We start from the raw sequence: 21,125 nt of genomic DNA, 5'->3' as shown, positions 1-21,125 counted from the left end.
GCGGCGTGCGTTTGAAATTTTTGTTGAGAACTTGAGATAGGATGACGACTGAGCGCCTAATGTTTTCAGGGCCCGGGTGTGCTACGCGATGAAATCAAATTATGGTATTCTTTTTTAGTGAGGCGATTTATTCTTTTCGATTATATAATAGACACATAAATCGACACATCCATGAATACGCCACACACTTAAATAAATAAAAACTATAGTTTTATAGTCTTACTAAATTTCTGTTGAAAACTTACTTATGTATATGTAATATTTATAAGCCTAAGGATTTAAACTCTAGCGAATGAATTTATGCACCGACGAACACGACTTTACTACCACATCACATATGTCATCTCTTCATGAGATAAATAATTTTTCGTCACTATGATCTTGCATGTAAACCTAGTTTCAGATTAGAGGAATGTGTACCTATTAAGATTTTAGAATTGCCTTTGCATATCGTACTTGTGTCAAGATTGTCGTATGAAAAACAAAGGTACTCCGTACATGGCAGCAAGCTGTCTTGCCATAATTCACATGCACACACAAACTACACTCCCGTATTTTTATTTTTATTTTTTGCACAATCGCAGAAGTCCTACTTCAGATGTAAAAATACTTCGAATGTGAGTATGGTTAATGGTCTCAAACAAATTCTCTCTCTCTCTCTTTTTACAGCTATAGCTAAAAACAGATAAAATTAACCATGTCATGGGTTTAACAAGATGGTTGTTTGCCCTATGGAAGACTCAGTTGTATAAAACCATTTATATTATTAAAATGGGTTTAACCATGATCTATCTTCACTAAAAGGTTCTTTTCGAAAAATTAGAATACCTAGGTTCATGCTTGTCTAGAATAAAGGACATCCTTCTAGTAAATATTCCCTATGTCAAAAAAAAACTTATATGGGTGAATTTAGACATTGAGGGGGGGGGGGGGGACGCAGAGGGAGGAGACCACTAAATCATTTCATATAAAAATATGATTATATAAATAAGTTATAGCATCCCAAATGGATTTAACTATAAAAGTGTACATATATAGACGGGCCTTTTTACATAATAAAAACCTTCACGATACAATTGGCCCAAGTCATAACTACGACATGGGCATAGTGAGACATGATAACAAGTAGTATGGTCCAACTGGCCAGACAGGAAAGGTCCGTTGTTTTTAGGACTACAAAGGCCCATATTTGTCGATTTCTTTTATGTATTTATTTAAAAAAATATTTACAGAAAAATATTTTATTTTTAAAAAATTATAAAACTAACCTCCATGTGTCCAACCGGTAGACACGGTGTATAAAACACTCTATGGTTGGATGAGATAGATAACGTGACAGATAACAAATTGTGCGCAGGAGACGGCCCTTAGAGAGGGGGCGGAATTTTACAAGCGGCCCCCTTGCCACCCTCTATAAGGATGTTTTATCGGTAGCTAGGGAGGTGTTTGCAAAGTTATTGCATTGTCTTTTTTTACAGTCGATCCTCTTGTTGCCGATAAAATGTCATACCAAAGGACTTTAAGAGGGTCGCTTAAAGGCCTAGCCTGCAAAAATGTTACCCGCCCCCCAACATCTCTCACGCCTCACTCGTCGTATGCCACGTCACCTACCGTGTCTTTTTAGATAGTGTTTTATACACTGCGCCTACTAGTTAGGCGCGAGGAGATTAGTTTTGTATATTTTTAGATATAAATATATTTCTGAAAATATTTTTAAAAATAAAAATAATAAGAAGAAATTCATATTTGTCTACACCACTATTATGGTTAAAACTATTCTGAAGATACAATGTTAGTATATGCCAAGACTTGGATGTCTGGTCGATTTCAGGACACAGAAAGTCACGAGGCAATTGAAAGGTAATCTCGTGTATTACAGTATGCTGTATGCAACATCAGGGGCTGTTTTTTCTCTCTTCGCCCTCTCGCCGTAATGTGTCGTAACGACCAGGGACAGTGACAGACCTGACTAAGAACAAGGAGAACGTGCACCGCTTGTCCCCTGTATATGCTTGCAAATTGCATTTCACTGCGCACCGACAACATCCTATCTCACTCATAGACCGTGAACGAGTCGGGAAAACAATTCCTCGCTACTTTACAATACACAGTATATTGGCAAGAAATTTGCACTCTACAAGAAGAAATTTGCACCCCACACGCAAAAGTTGGACGAGTCGCAGTGTCGCACAAACTGAGAGAAGCCGGTTGTTTGGCCTTTTTAGATTTGCAAATAAAAACCATTTACGAATAATTTTTCTATATATATTCATAGTGATTTAGAAACTAAAGATAAAAAGTAAAATTTAATTAAAAAATCTCAAAACAATCGTTAAATTTAAAGTTAAAAATTTAAAATTTAACTTATAAGTATAAACACAAGTTAAAATATAGCGCAAGACTAATTTCTCGATCCGTTCTCCGACGCATCTATCTACATGATTGTCCTTCGAAATGTTCTCTGACTCGAAGCACTGTTTTACCAGACGACCCCACTTTCTACTGCAAATTCAAAGCCTATTCCTCATCCTTTCTTGCCTCTGGAATTCTGGATCAACAACTTTAGACAACAGCAATACTTCTTTCCTATTTTACACTTAAAAACAACATGAGCTTTGCTATTATGCGGAAGAACAGAAACGACGTCTCACTCTTTCGACAGCCTACTGGCCTTATAAAGGACAAGGAAGCGAGGAGTTTGATTGCTTAAGCGTGAGTTACTGTGTGTGTAACACAAATACGAACGTCTATCGCCATTGGGTCTTTCGACTATTTGCCACTTTCTTCGTTGTCACATTCCCAAATGTCATTCTCTTTGTTAACCTTATTGGGATGTAAGAATTATTGATTTAGTGTCATTCTCACCATATTATGCCTCCACGCCATCTAAAAAAGTTTATAACAGTGATAAAAGAACATTGCTACCCCTAACCTTTTTAGAGCAAATTTGACAATGGAGAGAAATACTTTGCATAGAAAATATGCATATTAATTCACAAACTCCTCAGATTTATACATCAATATAACATAGAAAATAAACACATCTTTTCCTGGCAAGAATGGTTGCATCAAGTGATTGGTATGTACTGTGCTTGCCAGGGAAATATGTGTTTATTTTCTACGTTACATTGATGTATAAATCTGAGGAGTTAAGTTTGTGAATTGATATGCACATTTTCGATGCAAAGTATCTCTTTGTATTGTCAAATTTGCTCTAAAAAAGATTAGAGGGTAGCAATGTCCTTTTATCACTGCTATCAACTTGTCCTGATGATGTGGCATAATATGGTGAGAATGACATTAAATCAATAATTCTTATATCTCGGTGACAAAAAATTAAGGTTAATAAAGAAAATGACATTTGGAAACGCGGCAACGAACAAAGTGGCAAATAGTTGAAAGACCCATCGACAATGCTGCAAATATATGTTGTTGCAATATCTCTGATTCTCTCTTCTGACCGAGTAATTGTGGCGAGCAGCGTGTACTTTCAGGCACCAGGGGACGTGTGTCACGCGTCCCTGTTAGTATATTACATTACTCCTAGACGTTAATCACTATCCGTAGACTGTAGCCAGCACTCTAGCAGGCCGTGACAGCCTGACAGGTGTAGTTGGTGTTAGTTTAGAAACGGTTCCATCCATGGATGGCATATGCTCCATCCTACGCAAAGGCTTTGCTTCCGCAAAATACGTGGATCTAGCGCCTGCTCGAGCCTGGAACGGAAAGCACGTGCTCCCCCCCTCCTAAAATATACTCCCTCCGATTTTTTTAACGTAGTTATCTTTGATTTATTACACTTTAAGTATAATTTATAATTTTATATATTTAAATAAAAATTTTAAATAATATAAAAGGTCAAACGTAAATCAAAAAGTCAACGGCGTCAAATAAAAAACCCTGAGGGAGTAATTATTTTTAATATCTAAACTTTCTACTATGATAAAAGTATTTCTACGGTAATTCTCATGATTTTGATCATGAGAATGACTTTGGGCTAATCGAATGCCTAAAAGCAAAATCTAAACAATTCGAAACTTAAAAATTAACCACTGAAATGAATAAAAATAAATCTTTTAACATCTTCATACTCTATGCTTAAAGTTCTTTTGATAATAAATTAAGTCATAAGTAAAATAAATTATATTTCTATAATTTTTTGAATAAGAAAAATCATCGAACATTGTAACAAAAAGTTAAATATTTTATATTATGAAACGGATGAAGTAGAACACAACGACATTATTTATTTACCGGAGCATATCAGCTTACGAAGTCAGCAACTACAGCGTTACCATGTGAAGATCAAATTCATAATGATATGTCCAGTTGTCAACGGGTGGCTGCACCGTAGTTCCTGCGGCAGCATGCGTATAGTACTGATACGTACTCTGAGTTAACAATCCTATCATTTGGTTGTATCCTGAGTCGTAGATCAGCGAGTTGGATCAGTCGATCAGATTGTTGTCATCTCCAACTGGACTAGTTTTAGGTGTAGGTGTTGTTTTCTGAAGAGTTTCTTAGCTGTCTGCTACCAAAAATAACCACAAATCCCGATACTCGTGATACTCGCCGTCGACGGAGAAATTCTCAACTCTCAAGTGGTGCTCTGCATAAAGGCTGTTATTGTCTTGATAGCTCCCCCCCCCCCCCCCAAAAAAAAAAGGCAAACGAAAGCAATCAACTTCCGATTCCGACGTGTTAATTGCATCCATGGCCGACCGCCGACGCCGCTGTGCATTTCACACTCACACATTGCTGCTATGAAAACGAACTGTACTGACATTAGGTCCCAGCTATCACCCTAGTTTTTTATTTTTTATATTTATAAGCCAAGATTTAAATTGTCAACCTTAAATTTAAAGATAATTTTAGAGTTTTCATCATATTTTATTCTGTACTCTTTCTTTTTTATATCGTTAAGAATATATATATAAGTTTTATTTATAAATTATTTTTTTATAAATATACCGTGTGACTTTTTTTTGAGAAAAAGCCAAACAACGAGAGTATGTATATGTCGACGACCGATCGACGTGCACGGTCACACCACTAGTAGCAGATACGAGTAGGGGTGGGACTGAGCCAAGGCCGGTGAGTTCTTCCACAACCCTATTTAATTTTTAAAAAAAATTAGCTCAAAATCTAAACAATTTTATTTTTAACCCGTTTTAAACCCGATCCTTAAATTTTGCAGAGAAAATGGTTGGGCTTGTAACCCCCCTTAGCTAAGAGAGAGCCACCAATCGGCGGCTTAGTTAGGCGCATCAGTTGCCCAGTTGGTAACGAAAACGAGTACTCTGAGGCTTGAGCTACGAGCACTACATTCTGTGTGGGTGTGGTCAAGTTGGCAAGCGCATGAGCCACACGTACGTGAGTACGAAGAGGGAACGGACTCGTGCGCGCCTCTCCGCCGCGCTACATGCGCGCGCCATTACTCCGTGTCCCTCTCGCGATCTCGCTGATTGTCCACCAATTTTTCCCCTCTGCCGTCGACACTGACGCCTTGCTCCATTTCATTTTACTCTCGAGGGCCTCACATTTTACATTTCTTAAAACAAACCGTACTCCCATTTTTTATTTTTATTTTACGGTATAAGTCACTTTGGATTTAACTTAAATCAGACATATTTAAGTTTCATCAAATTTATATAAAAATATATCAACACATTTAACGTAGAATAAATATATTATAAAATATACTCTATCTTGTTGGAATTGTTGTAGCCCATAGAAAAATAATTTCTATGAAAAGTTTCGTAAGCCCACCTCACGAGAGACATGCATGTGAAATTTAGTTTCAGTTTGCTTATTGCAGGAGATCATGAATTCTTATAAGGGAGGATGATCTTCTAGTCATATGAGCAATGGTGTAAAAAATAACTAGATAACCACGTGCGCTCGCTTGTTTCATGTGATATGTATATGAACGGTCAGCCAAAATGGGCTCCTCATGCATGCACAGACGAGGCTTTCTTTTCTGGTAGGATTTTTCTCGAGTTTGTTTTGGAATCCTAGTTTATATAGTTCCCGTGAAGTTCGGATAGATTATATGTGACTTATCTTGTTCGGTTACGAGTTATAAAGACAACACATTCATCCTGATATCTCTATAAATACCGAGTCATCGTCTCAATGCAATATACGCTAAAACAACTAGGGTTTTCCCGCCTTCTTTGTACTATGTTGTCGCATAGAACCCTCACCTTCTGCATCCTATACGGACGAATTTTTTTTGGAAAGCACAACGCGCAACTGCTCATTGTTTGCCCACCATGACACTTCTTCCTTCTCCGATTGGGACGCGACGTCATCACGTGTGATTTTGCGCAAAGTTTGTAGGAACGCTCCGCTTCAGAGTCCAGTTCAAAACCATCAGTATGTTTTAATCATGTTACTTATATTCGATCTATTCATGTGCGGTGGTTTCATTTACATGTCTATATCATATTCATATAAGATGGTTCTATTACTTTACATATTAATGCCGTGAATTACTTATCTATTTCTATAAATATAATATAATTATATTTTGTATACAATTATAGAGATCAATCTATATCGTTGCAATCTAGACCCACTATAATCTAACAGTTAAGATCCTAATTATATATTGTATACAATTGATATCGATCCATCTATATCCTATAATCTAGACACACCATGATATAATTAAGATATTTCTTAGAGTAACGTGGTAAAACGTGTAGGGCAAACATGGTGATTTCTTTTTGACTGTCTTTATAAATAATAAATTAGATTGAATAATAGTTCGAGAGATAGATTGTCTAATATAAGTATATTTTTAGCACTATATAGACAAATTAGTTACAAGGAAGGATGATTTGAACGCTCTCGTTAAATAAAAAGATTGTATGGAGTGAGAAGTAGTTATAGGTAAAATGGATATGGATTTAGATATGATGTGATTGATGGGACAACTATTCCTCCACCGATATATAGTTTGGGAGAAGATAAATTTAAAGAGTCTGCCTATTGATTAAATTTTTGAAAATTTTAATTTTATAAATAAAATTTGGTCACTGTTGTTGGATGATAATCTAAAGACATGCATGCAAGTCAAAATATCATACACGTCCTTCCCTCCAGGCCCCCATACATTGCGCACGTGTTTGACAAAAAAAAAATCAAACGTTTGATCAACAACAAAAAGTAAAATTTAAATTTTATTATAGGATAGTATACAGATACAATAATAGATAGGAATAGATAGACAGACAGATGGACTGTAAAGATTAAGGTCAGCTGATCAATTTGAATGTTCACGACACTGGACGGACTTTGGTTTAAAATCCTGGCAGTACGTGCATGATATAAGAGTGCTCGACGGGACTTTTTGTTGCAAAAATGCTTGGGCTGCCCGCTGCCGGCCGCGTGGTCTTTTTGGTAATCTGAACGTACTCCGTATTAACGATCGCCCGTGGCCATTTTGATCTGCCGACTGCCGGTCGCTCTGCCGCTGCCGAGTCCCGGGGCCTGTGCGCGAGCGCGGGCGACGTGCGCACAGGCCGCCCTGTACCTTTCGCCCGCACGCGAGAGCGCAAGCCTCTCTATATAGAGTAGCTCTCTCGGTCTCTCCCCCTTCGCGCCGGGTACTGCAGTTCGGCAGCAGAGAGGCCCAAAAGTCCAAAACCAGGGCCCTGCTGACTGCTGAGAAACACGGCAGAGAGCCGGAGACAAAACGACGGCCCTGTAGAGCTGTAGATCGTCCGAGCCTCAAGAGTTCCAGGCATCCACGCTTTAGTTTGCTGCTACTGTACTATCGCTCTGGTTCCTGTCTGCGAGATACAAAGGAGCTAGCGATCGATCAGCGGCCGGGCGCGTCATGGGGGCGCCGATCTGGGAGGATGAGGAGGCGAAGAAGATGGAGGCCGGCGGCGACACCGTTGGCCAGAAGCTCGACGCCGGGGCTCTCTTCGTCCTCCAGTCCAAAGGTGCGTGCGTGTCTGACATGAGCTTCTGTTTCTCGCTTCTGGTCGCATCTCTCTCGCTTCTTCTCTCGATCTTCTTTGATTTCTTCAATTGTTTGGCGCGTGTCAAGCAACAATCATTTTGGCTAGCTGCACAAATATGCGTTACCTGGTTTGTGGTTTGGGAGCATCAGAGGCGTATCTTCTAGACTGTTGATTGGTTGTCCTCAGCTATTAATAAGCAAAAGAGCTAGCTACCTAATCAGTAGCAACTGGCCAACTAACTCGTACTACAAACTAAAAGATAGTTTTGGATGACATACTAGTAAGATGAAGTGTTGTTGTTCAGGATTTGGCTATGCCATTCCTAAGATTGATGTGATCCGCATATAAATGATTTGGTTCATGTTAATAATCGTAGTACAAAACCCAAAAAAAAAACGACACAGAAGTACAAAGATAGGTAGAGCGCGCCGTAGAAGACAGGAATTTTTTTACGGTTTACAAATCGTTTTGGTTTTCCTTGGCGCATGTGCCCGGCACTCCGGCAGCCCTTCTGAGGGGTACTGCACTACTGTTCTATCTTCAATGACTGGGTGCGTCTCCTGAAATCTGATTAAAAGTTCTGGGACAGATGTGGATGTTTGAATGGGCCGATCTATCCTTCTGCACTATTTTTCACTGTTTTACTTTATGAGATTCAGAGATAAGCTGTAAAAATTTCTCTTCTTTCTTTGCTCGCTTTTCCTTTCCTCCACATCTGCTGCATGCATGCCTAAATCTGTTCTTGTGCAACATTCAAAGACGAGACAAAAGAAAATGTACTTGCAGGGATGATGGGCTCCCTGGCTATCAATAGCAGTATAGCACGGCATGCAAATATGTCCAATTCGTATTATTATTTGTTCTGTTAGGCTGCTATCCTGCTAGCTCAGCTGATCCACCATACCACGATATAAAATTACTAGTCAATCTTCAGGCTTTATGAAATGGTTACATGTTTGTTTGGTCTTGTTGAAGCAAACAGTAACATAATATAAATATATGGACCAAAGTGACCAAATGTATTTGCGATGTACTGTACTCAATTTATTTCAAATAAATCGTCTATGAATCATTCATTATCTAGCCCGATGTGTGCATCGTGTACTAGTAAAGGTCACCATCTCGTTGATCTATCAATCTGTCATGCGCAGATACTCTTGACTTGAAGAAATTGTAAATGGTCTTGGGGAGGTTTGGCTAGCTGGTACGGTCCAGGGGTGGTAAATGTCAAGTTTCATGGATGCTTTCACAGTCCACCTTAGACTTCAGATATTTTTAGTTCAAAATTTTATAAAATTTCAACACAGTCTTTTTTGACATACCTCTTAAATCTTTTAGGACAAAAGTTTAGATCCATCGCAGCAAGATCAATATATATAAGAGCTAGATGCTAGCTCCAAAGCTTCTTTATGTTATAAAGAGTAAATATATAAACTTATACAATAATAACATGTAAATATATAAAATATTATTAATATATGGTTCATCTCTTATATACAGAAAACATACCATGTTTTGAGGTTCATGTTGTAGTTGGATATAAATGTATTTTTTCTCACTCTTTTTTTTATGTTTTACATAAGCACAAATATAATATGATAATTTTTAGAGTATGATTATCACTTGTTGCACTTGCTCAAAGCACCCCTAGGTATGTTATCAGTGTGCTAATCTAATCATATTTGGTCAAGTTAAGAGAAGGATGAGAAAAAACAAGTGCGCCTACAGGCCAAGTCACCTATCAACGGCAAGGTGATTCGGTGTAGGACTAGCTGCAGGCTTAACAAAATCAAATTGATTACTACTCCATAGTCTTGCATGCAAACATATTAGCATATACAACTTTATACTAGTATTAACTTTCAGGTGTTGAAGGCAAGTTTAGTGGCTGGGGGAGTACATGTGCATGACGTACATCTTTGGAAAGTAGGCAGGTAGGTGTGGGCATTGGTGCAGCCGTGCAGGATTTATCGGTGTATGACGGAGGGACGAGGTTTTCGACGGCAACGTGTTGTTACTAGTCGTCATGCATACGGTGACGAACCAGAAAAAGATTGCTAGAGATCTAATACGTACTAATTATTTAATTTTTATATTATATATTAATTAATATGATATAATTTAGTAAGAATTTAATAATTTATCCGGATCCAAGACCTCAGTTAACCCACGTAAGTTCGCCACTGCATGCATATTCCAAGAGTCTAGCTAACATGTAAACTTTTTTGCCATTAAGCACGATCTTTATCTCCGACAACTTTTGACTGAGTGCCTGAGTGGTAGCCTCTCACTGTCAGCTTACCATTATCCACCTCCAGTATCCGGCGACGAATGCAAACGAAAAAAAAAATACTATTGTGAAAATAAAAGTACTGTTTCGATTCATTAGCAGATTATCTCATTACTAGTAATATATAATATTGAGATCTTTTACTGTGTTTGTATTTCTAAATAATATAGATCATCATATTTACATAATATCATCTATTATAATAGTCGTAACATGTTTTTTTACCTCGTAAAGATCGTAAAATCTCTCAATAATATTACTCTTCCTTTTAACTGAAAAATTTCCTGATATGTGTTTGTGTATGTGTGCAGGGTCATGGCTGCACTGTGGGTACCACCTGACGACGTCCATCGTGGCGCCGCCGCTGCTGAGCCTGCCGTTCGCGTTCGCGTCGCTGGGGTGGGCGGCGGGGCTCATCTGCCTAGTGATCGGCGCCGCCGTGACCTTCTACTCGTACAACCTCATCTCCCTCGTCCTCGAGCACCACGCACAGCAGGGACGCCGCCAGCTCCGATTCAGGGACATGGCCGCCGACATATTAGGTCAGTAATCACACTCACACATATACCTATCCGTAATTACGTGCTACGCTGCAACTAAACAAACTACATGTTTCTGTTAAAAAAAACAAATTACACTGGTACAAGTTACTCTCAAAATCCCTAAAGATAACATAGGCTAATAAACATATATGTATCCGAAGTAAAGTAATATAGTATTAACTTTATTTCAAAAATAAACGTATCTTAAACTAAAGAGCTGCACTTATTTTATGAAGGAGAAAGTAGTAATTAAACTCAAGTAAAGAAGTGATTAAAATGAAGACACGTTGCAACTCCAAGCTAAATGGTAGATGGAGAATCTACATATAAAATTGTATTGACTGACAAATGCCGTAAACCCTTGTGTGCAATACCAAAATACAATAATTGTTATCCATCACGAGGCAGGTGAGATTCTCTCGCGCGTGTCTTCACTTATCCAGTTATCCTGGGCCCTGAAGTCACGCAATGTCATTTTTAGGGTGTTTATGAGAAAAACCAAATAATATATATACGTAGACAGAAAATAATTTACGAATAAAATTTTTAAGCCAAAGGACATACACATTCGTAGTGATTAAAACAAACTTTAATGAAAAACCTCAAATCAACCCCAAATTTAAGGTTAAAATTTAAAAATTTTAACATAAAGCCAAAAAATGATCCACACGAATTGTGAAATAGGATAGGCAGATGCTCTGATTATACACGAGATTTTGAATTTTTTGAGAATTACCATTATTTTAATGGAAAATCGCAAAATTAGAGGCATCCATAAAAATCGCAAATTTAGGGTCATGTCGAACTGTCATAGTTCGATAGCACTCATATCGAACGGCCAACAGTCGACTGGGGGAGATCGGATTAGATCGCCAGCGTTGCAAGCCTGTTGAGCTGTCCCTGTTCGACACGGGGGCCTGACAAGTTAGACATGCTCCCTTATCGAACTGTGGCAGTTTGACAAGCACGGCTGGCTCAGCAGTCGAACGGGTGGTGGGCCCTGTCAAACTCCATCCATTTGATAAGCCCCAGTCGAACGTCCACCATTCGATAGACCCTTAAATTTACGATTTCCTCGGACGGCCTCTACTTTTGCGATGTTCCATTAAAATAATATTAATTCTCAAAAAAATTCTGAGATTTTTTCTGTGGCTCACGAGACAATGGGATAGTTTTTTTTTTTGCAAAAGCTACATACTACATTCATTTTAAAATATAAGTATTTTAGTTTATTTAGCATAAACTAAGAAGATATTTAAAAATCCTCTTCGAGGTATTTTAGTGGTTATTTTTTAAATCTTGAATTTATTAGATTTTCTTTAAGCATCTGATTAGCTCTGAAATCACTGAAATAATTGAAACCACCGAAATCGGTGTAGAAATAATCATATTATGGTAGAAAATTTAAATTCTAAAAATATTTATATTTTGGGATGGATGGGGTAGTTTGTGAGATGTGATGATGAGTCAAAACATCATCAGTTCAGCACCTAAAGTCGGTAGGGCCGAAACGTCAAGTGGTTGATGCCCTGTTGCTGTGATATGCATAAGAAAGTCAGCTTACCCTTTTCCTCGTGCAGAACAAGTCAGCGGCATTAGGCCATACCGCCAGACCGAAGCATAAGCTCCCATTTCGCGTCGCTACATGTTCAACATGTATGCGTATCTGCATCATTGATGGCAATGACAATGGACATGTATCTTTTGGTTAAAAAAAAAAGATAATGGATATGAGTATGGGTACAAGAACATATATTGGACTAATTGTTTGATTTTTTCATAAAAAATTAAATGGTATTTGTAAATAAAAAATAATTTATAAATAAAACTTTTAGATACGTATTGTTAGTGATATAAAAGCTAATGTTGAAAATAAATTATGATAAAAAAATCTTTAAAATTAACTTTAACTTTAAATTTAAGATTTAAATTTTATTTTATAAACAGAAATACACATGAAAAGATGGATGCTAAACTCTTCACCCAACGGCAGCGTCTGAACTCTGAAGCCGACATGTTGCTTGATTTCAGTAACTGACGAAGCAGCATTCAATAATCGCAACACTGTTACACATGGTGCAGCATAGGTTAGAGTCCAGCCGCTAGCTAGGACTCGTTTTTCTCTCCGAAGTCGACGGGGGGAAGAATCCCCACCTGTTCCCGTAGATAACACTGAAACACCAGTTAGCACTTGGCAGGTAGAGAGAAGATCAAAGTGTCAATAGGGCCATAGGGGACAGTAATGCAGCACTACTAGTACTACATTAGTACAAAACATGCAATTGGGTGAATTTGACAGTTTGTCAGCAAGTATTTGCACTGGAATTATTCCATCTCTCCAGTCTCCACTTGCTTGCCTGTCTAAATCGATTGATACTTGCGAAGAAAATAATTCAGCACGCGCGCCGTTTCTGTCAATCTGTCTGTGAACCTTAAACAGAGTAGAATCAAATCATATATACTACAGTTTAACATACTGTCTGTCGACCTTAAATGGTAGAATATTAAAAGGTACGGTGTAGAATCAAATCGCACACTACTGTTTGCGACATGTATTCGGGAAAAAAAAGAATCATACTTTGCCATCTGACAGCAGACTCTACGGTTTAATTACACACGCATCTGACAAAAATGCTTAGAAAGAAACACAGAATTCATCAGTGCGGCATCGCTATCACTAAGGAGATTCCTTCAATTTAGGTGTTGTTTGGTTCAATAACGTTAACGTAAACGTAATTAGAAATGCTTCCACGGAAACTGATTACAATGTAACCGATTACAAGCTTTGTTTGGATAGTTACTGTAATGGATACTGATTCATTCCCGTTGTTTGGTTAGGTAGCCATGTAACAGACTAACAGGTGCAAGCAAAACTGATTACAATGCAGTGAACAAGCACAACACTGTCAGGTATATTTGGATGCAAATTTTGACAGCAAGAATTCAAGACAAGAGATAATATTATGCAAAATATAATCAATGACACCTTGAAAATCAATCAAAGGATTGGATGAAAAATTAACATGAATGAAACTACCAGATTTGTTAACAAATAAACTACCAGATCCAGTCTTCATGGAGTTCTTCCCAGATCCAGTCTCCATGAAGTTCTTCCTGTCAAGATCCAATCGCAGTGGTGGAGCGCACAAGACAGGAAACAGCGGAGCATACGAGAGAGAGGGCGGCGCCGGCGATGGCCGCGGGGCGAGGGGACGACGCCGGCAACGGGCACGAAGGGAGGGGGCAGCGCCGGCGCCGGGGATGGGCGCGGGGCGAGGGGACGACGTCGGCGACGAGCGCGGAGGGAGGGGGCAGTGCCGGCGCGGGGCACGTGGCGCGGGGCGAGAAGACGACGCCGGTGACGAGCGTGCCGGCATCGAGCGTGGAGGGAGGGAGCAGCGTCGTCAACGCGAGCGGGGCGTGGGGACGGCGCGGGTGCTGCGACTGAGAGGAAGACGACGATGACGTGTGCACTGTGAGGGAGAAGACTACGACGCCGTGCGCTGTGCGCTCTCTTCTCCGTATCGGTATTGCATTCCATCCTTCTAGGAGCGTAACCAAGGTTGCATTGGGCCGGAATTTGTTTGCGGGCTATCCGATTACAGCCCATCTGAAACAAACAAGTGTAACATGATCCATTTATGATGGGAACTGATACGGGCAAAAAATGACCCAACTAAACAGCTCCTTACTAAGAAGAGTGAGATTAATGGTTAATTTTCCACGATAATGCAGGGCCCGGATGGGCACGCTACTATATCGGGCCGATCCAGTTCCTGGTCTGCTTCGGGGCAGTCGTCGCGTGCACTCTTCTGGCTGGTCAGAGCATGAAGGTATCAGCAACTCTCAGAACTGAAACCACGACTGATTTCGTGTCGGAATCTCGCATGCATCTTGATCTTGCACAAGGAATTAATGCACACGCGCACGTCAAATTATAGTTCCTGCTCGATCGCGTTGCAGGCTATCTACCTGATCGCCAACCCCGGCGGCACGATCAAGCTGTACGTGTTCGTGGCCATCTTCGGCGTCTTCATGATGATCCTGGCGCAGCTGCCGTCGTTCCACTCCCTCCGGCACGTCAACCTCGTCTCCCTCATGCTGTGCCTCGCTTACAGCTTCTGCGCCGTCGCCGCCTGCATCTACCTTGGTAGGTGTCCTGCCCAGTTTGCAACTTCACGTAGATTAGCTATTTGGGCTTTTGGCGTGTCGCCGCTACGGATTAATTAAAATTCGAATAGGACTGACGAGTTCTACGTCATGCTGCACGTACAGGAAGATCAAGCGGAGCGCCAGAAAAGGACTACTCGATCGCCGGCGCCAACACCCATGACCGCGTGTTCGGCGTGTTCAACGCCATCGCCGTCATCGCGACGACGTACGGCAATGGCATCATCCCGGAGATACAGGTGGCTACATGAGCACGAAAAGCTCTGAATATTAAGATTCAGTAGGTGGCATATGCTGTGGAAGAATGTTAATTGATGGTAACTTACACCTGGGTTGCTGCTGCAGGCGACGGTGGCCGCGCCGGTGACGGGGAAGATGTTCAAGGGGCTGTGCCTGTGCTACGCCGTGGTGGTGACGACGTTCTTCAGCGTGGCCATCTCGGGGTACTGGGCGTTCGGCAACCAGTCGCAGGGCACACTCCTGAGCAACTTCATGGTGGACGGCAGGGCCATCATCCCGGAGGCGCTGCTGCTCATCATCGAGCTCTTCACCCTGTTGCAGCTCTCGGCGGTGGCCGTGGTGTACCTGCAGCCGACGAACGAGGTGCTGGAGGGGCTCCTGTCGGACCCCAGGGCCGGGCAGTACGCGGCGCGGAACGTCGTGCCGCGGGTGATCTCCCGCACCGCCGCCGTCGCGTTGGGCACCATCATCGCGGCCATGGTGCCCTTCTTCGGCGACATGAACGCGCTCATCGGCGCCTTCGGCTTCCTGCCGCTCGACTTCGCCGTGCCGGCGGTGTTCTACAACGTGACGTTCAAGCCGTCCAAGAAGGGGGTCGTGTTCTGGCTCAACACCACCATCGCCGTCGTGTTCTCCGCGCTGGCCGTCGTCGCGTCCGTCGCCGCCGTGCGGCAGATCGTCCTGGACGCCAATAGCTACAAACTGTTCGCGAACGTGTGACATGTAAACGTGTAAAATTGGTACAAAAAATATTGTGCCCACAACATGTGTTCTGACCTTGAATACGGACAAACCACAATTTATTATACGCTTTCTTGTATCGAAGACGTAACGCATAGTCGCGTGGAAGGCAATTCGAGTTGGGCTCGGACACAAAGCACGCGAGCCGCGGCCTCATGCGCCGCTAACAAAAAGCCCAAAGCATCTCACCAGTCTCGGTCTCGTTGGACGGGCCAGGCTCCATGCGGACGGCCCGCACGCCGGCGTCGGCGGCGCGCGGAGGCCGGGCGCTGTACGAGCTGTATAGGACGGCGAGCCGCGCGGCGGCGCCGGCGGCGCTTCTGTGGCGGCGGCTACGAGGACTGGAGCACCCATCGCGTTGGCCAGAGCGGCTGGGCCGGCCGTCGGCGGCGCGGCCCCGTCCGGGCTCGCCGCTCGTGTGGTTCCACGCCGTATCCCTCGGCGAGGGGATGGCCGCGCTTCCCGTCGTACGCCACTGCGCCCGCCTCCACCCTGGTCTCCCCATCCTCCTCACCACTACTACTCTCTCATCCTAGTAAGCTTACACCCATTACCACAAACACGCTTCGCGCTCATTTTAGTGTAAAATGTGGCCGAGCTCTATTTCATTTGTTTTGTTTTGAATTCAGCGAAGTGATGAAAGACTTGCTACCGGATGGTGTCATATATCAGGTGAGCTCGTGGATTGCTCCTTTACCTTCACAATTCAGACCACCGTGGTTACGACCGGTTTAGTTTTCTGCAAAATGGCGGATGCAAAACAATTTTGTACTGTTTGACTCTTCTTTATAAAATCTTTTAGCTTCGAACTTTGGCTAGGCAGATACTGCTTTGTTCATACTATGTTTCTTCATAAGGTTATATTACACTCTGATAGTAACGTTGTAATATTCAACAGTACAGATCAAGCGAAATTTGATGATATATCCGGTTTGTTTAGGTGAAGGGAACCGTCAATAGACAATCTGTGTAGTTTGTCTGATATGCCTTATCATGTGGATTTACTAATATATAGGTCTACGGTAGCTTGTCATAGTTTTATGTAACTGTAAGTATATATCTTTGTAGTTTGCACCCCTTGACTGTCCTGATGCAATTGAAAGTTTCATGGGATACTGGAAACCAAATTTGATACTACTTATGGAAAGTGAACTCTGGCCAAACCTCATTCTGTCTGCAGCAGAGAAAGGGGTGAGTATCTCTCATATTCCTGTATTGTTGATGTACTCCTCATTATCACTCTATTTCTAAGTGGCTGGGCTGTGCCTTCCCTTTGCTCTGTCAACGTGTAAGGGAAGATTACCTGTCTTTTCAGCTCATAGTACAATTCACTATTTACTTATCTGTTATGCATGACCTTCCTATTTTCAGATTGCAGTGGCTCTTTTAAATGCGCGCATATCAATGAAGTCTTTCAATCGTTGGTCCTTGTTTCCAGGGTTGCAGTTAGTCTCTTTGATGCTCTCCAAACTATCACTTGTTATCCCATTGGTACGGAGTGATGTAGTTCTAAACCTTATTTTCTGTACAAACTAGGGATTGCCCCGCGCAGTTTTGCACGGATCTGGATAATTTACGTAGAGTTAGATTTAATATACAACTTTGAAATTTTATTTCTATAGATACCATTATGAGGAAGTATATTTAGATTTCATATGTAACTCTTAGCTTCTATTTCTATAAGATTTGGATTTCATATACAACTCTTAGTTTCTATTTCTATAAATATAATTGTATTTTGTATATAACTATATTAATCAATTTATACCGTTCTGGACCCACCATGATCTAACAATCAAGGTCTTTTTCTTTTTCTTAGATTTATGTAGTAGTTTATAGCCTCCAGAACGAATGTGATGCCTTCTTTTAGTTGTATTTATAATATAATAAATATTACTGGTGTCATTATTCATTTCTATCTGTTCCAGAGTACTATTCAAGCTGTTCGTTTTCAATTACTTCATACACCACCACAAGTCATCCATTTTGCTGGGGACTTAAAATATGGTATGCCAATGCCAATTTTTCTTTGGCTTCCTATGTTGCTGAGAATATATTTGAAATAGACATTATTTCTTTGGCTTCCTATGTTTCTGAGAATATATTTGAAATAGACTTATAAGTGATGTACTCCCTCCATTTCATATTGTAAGACTTTCTTGTTCTGCTTAGATTCATCCATTAATCAATGTATATGATTTACATGTGTTTAGATTCATTACCATCCAATGAATCTAGGCAAGGCTAGAAAGTCTTATATTGTGAAAGAGAGGGAGTATTCTCAAGGGTTACTTGAAAGATAACAAGATTCACAAGTCAATGATTGATAATGAGACACATGTAAATTACTTAGCTGTTGGTGACATTGATGCTGGTGAGAAAGAGATCACTGAAATAGAAGACCTTCAGCAACAGTTCTGCAATAGGCCCATCTGGATGGCAGCTTCTATCCACAAAGGTGAAGATGAAAGTAAGCGCCTCAGACAATACCTTTTCTTTTTCCTGGATTTGTCTTATCTACTCTTCCAAGGAAGTGAGGAACTTTGTGCAGGACTAAAACTGTATATATATGGCTGTGTGAACTCTGTTGCCCATGGTGATGATCACCACTGGTATCCCTAAATTCATCGCTGACTTTTTTATGTTCTCTTAATACAAAGTTTACCATTCTCAGGATAGGACTTCAAAGTTTGACTGATTAATCTAGCAACGAGGACTAGATTAGAAGGTTGTATTTGTAAAACTCACATATTCAAAGAATACTTCGATACTAGGAATGCCAAGTGAAAGAGGTTTCTGTAGTTCCATGCCCACCAGCTTGCTAAATTTTTTTTACTACAGCCATCTTTACTTCAAGAGTTATCTTTGCCTTCATTTCCATATTGGGGACAGTTAACATGCAAAATGGCTTTTATGAAAGTACATATTAGATTTGTATTCATCTATTCCCTAATTTTCGCACAACTTATCAAGTATGTGATTTTGGCAAAGAAAAGGGGATTGTCACATGCCACCTCAACTTGAAGAATTGAATCCCTATCTTACTATGCTTGTGTTCTTGACGTGAAAACAATGTTTGACAAGTCCCCTCAACTTTTCTTTTTCAGTCATTCTCCGTGTTCATGATGAGTTAATCAAGACATATCCTACTCTACTATTAATTCTTGTCCCAAGGCATCCTCAGGACAGCAAGAATGTTTCTATAGTATGTCAATTGCATTCCTTCCCTTTTTATATTTGGAATACTGCATTGGGTACTCTGTGGGTGATTCATTGTAATGAGGAGTAATTTAAACGGTATGGAGCTTGAAATTATATGGATAGAAGAACTGATTCTATACACTTACTTGAATTTTCCTATGGTTTTCTAGAGCATGTAGCATATGATTAATATTCCGTCAACTCTGATATTGTAATACGTATGGTCCACATCTTCACTCATCTTCTTCTAGACTCTGCAGAAACAAAAGGTGAATTTTGCGCTGAGGTCAACAAGAGAAGTGCTGTCTCCAAACACCAGTGTATATGTCGTTGATACATTAGGTTTGAGTTATTGCTTCTGCCTTAACTTTGTGCATTCTTTCAGTACAGATTATGTATATTCTTTTGAATGTTAATTAATGAAAGAAAATATCATGGAAATCAGGTGAGTTACGAATGCTCTACAGAGTTACTCCAATAGCAGTTATTGGGGGTTCCTTTTTGCCTGGTTTAGCTGGTCATAATATTTCGGAGGCGTCTGCAGTTGGTTGCGCTGTTCTGACTGGTATGATAAAAGATGTGTCTGACTATTTTAAATTACAAATTTTTTTTAACAAAATCAGACTATCTGAAGTTTCACTAATTGTCTTTCAGGTCCCCATGTCGGGCACTTCTATCATATGCTGGTTGAAATGTGGCAAATAAATCCTTTAGCTGTCAAGCAGGTGGCGAGTTGTTCTGTACTTTGTTGTTCGTCTGAACATAAATATAACATGTTATTTTGTGTACCATGTTCTATTAAGAGTGGCATTAGTACTATTTTGTTGCCTTCAACCCCTTTCATTCTGTGAGGATTAATGCAATTTCTTTTCAGGTCACAGGAGAATTTGAACTTTTGGAAGCGCTAAAACAACTCCTTGGTGATTCTAAAGCTCTTGAAGCATGTCAAAGAGCTGCAAAAGATGCATTTTCAATTATGTCAGATGGAGTTGTGACTCGTGTATGGAATTTAGTCCGCACATTCACTACTGGCTCTCAAATGGACACATGGGACACCTGCTTCAGTAGTAAGTATGAAAGGTGTACACATGGAATATGGAACATCTTTGGATTTTCAACATTTAAGACATCGATATCTCTTCTAATAACTTGCAGGGACAGGTTGACAATGTATGAACCCTCTGTTTAGCAAGACAAGGCCTGAAGTTCCTTTTACAATCAGATGCACAGAAAAATCTTGTATTTCCATCCGCCCCCCCCCCCCCCCCCCCCTCTCAGCATCGTAGCATTTCTGACAAATTCTAATACTCTCCTATTCACTATCATTCTTTCATTTTCTTGTGTTACGAGTAAATTGTTACAGTTCTTTAGCTCCTATCAATATGGCAGACTACTGATAGTTTATTATTCTCTCCATTCTGTATTAAAAAATTGTATAGCCTTGTCTGATGAATCTAGATACATATAAAAAACATATACATTAAAATACATTGATTAATCTAGTTAAACGCAGAAAATTTTATAATATGGAATAAAGGGAGCAATTGTATTGGTGGGAGCAATTGTATTAGTTGATAAACCTGATAAATCGGGTTTGTAGAAGTTTGAAAAACACATCCAATTCCATGATTTATCAAGCATGCTCGTGACCTTTACTTTGACAAGCTATATAAGTACATATACCCATGTTTGATTTATGAGCATTTTTACCGTCATTAAAAAGTACATAAAGAAAACATACTTTTTAGCATAAAAATCTGATACCTCTAAATATTAGTTACTAAAATTTTACACTACAAATTTGGTGTCTCCAGGTACTTTCTTATTGTAAAATTTCTATTGGTTTGGATTATAGAACATGTATGAATACATTAAATATACCAATAAATAAGCTTAACAGATAGCTTAAAAACCAGTGGCCTAAGCAACACAATAAAATATTTTTTTTAAAAAAAATAGATCTCA

General features: G+C 40.2%; 2 protein-coding genes across 3 annotated transcripts; both read left to right on the top strand.

The window, feature by feature from the left end:
- Positions 1-7,589: 7,589 nt before the first annotated feature.
- LOC102720191 (GABA transporter 1) lies at positions 7,590-16,083 on the top strand. Its single transcript, XM_006644982.3, has 6 exons — positions 7,590-7,955; positions 10,578-10,808; positions 14,544-14,641; positions 14,772-14,958; positions 15,084-15,217; positions 15,324-16,083. Exons 1-6 carry the CDS (start codon positions 7,847-7,849, stop codon positions 15,936-15,938), a joined length of 1,374 nt encoding a protein of 457 aa, XP_006645045.1. The 5' UTR covers positions 7,590-7,846; the 3' UTR covers positions 15,939-16,083.
- An 82-nt stretch (positions 16,084-16,165) lies between these two features.
- LOC102719910 (probable 3-deoxy-D-manno-octulosonic acid transferase, mitochondrial) lies at positions 16,166-20,427 on the top strand. 2 transcript variants are annotated; one of them, XM_006644981.3, is made up of 12 exons: positions 16,166-16,494; positions 16,589-16,631; positions 17,028-17,150; positions 17,331-17,450; positions 17,888-17,966; positions 18,313-18,429; positions 19,067-19,164; positions 19,421-19,502; positions 19,606-19,725; positions 19,815-19,885; positions 20,035-20,227; positions 20,316-20,427. In XM_006644981.3, exons 1-12 carry the CDS (start codon positions 16,181-16,183, stop codon positions 20,324-20,326), a joined length of 1,371 nt encoding a protein of 456 aa, XP_006645044.3. In that variant the 5' UTR covers positions 16,166-16,180; the 3' UTR covers positions 20,327-20,427. The 2 variants fall into 2 exon arrangements, with proteins under 2 accessions (XP_006645044.3, XP_015695186.2); XM_015839700.2 differs by having other exon boundaries at positions 19,412-19,502.
- The last annotated feature ends 698 nt before the right edge of the window (positions 20,428-21,125 follow it).

This window comes from Oryza brachyantha, chromosome 1 (genome assembly GCF_000231095.2).
Source record: "Oryza brachyantha chromosome 1, ObraRS2, whole genome shotgun sequence".
Lineage (NCBI taxonomy): Eukaryota > Viridiplantae > Streptophyta > Magnoliopsida > Poales > Poaceae > Oryza > Oryza brachyantha.
Note: the sequence above shows the minus strand (reverse complement) of the source record. Positions and strands in the feature narration are given on the sequence as shown.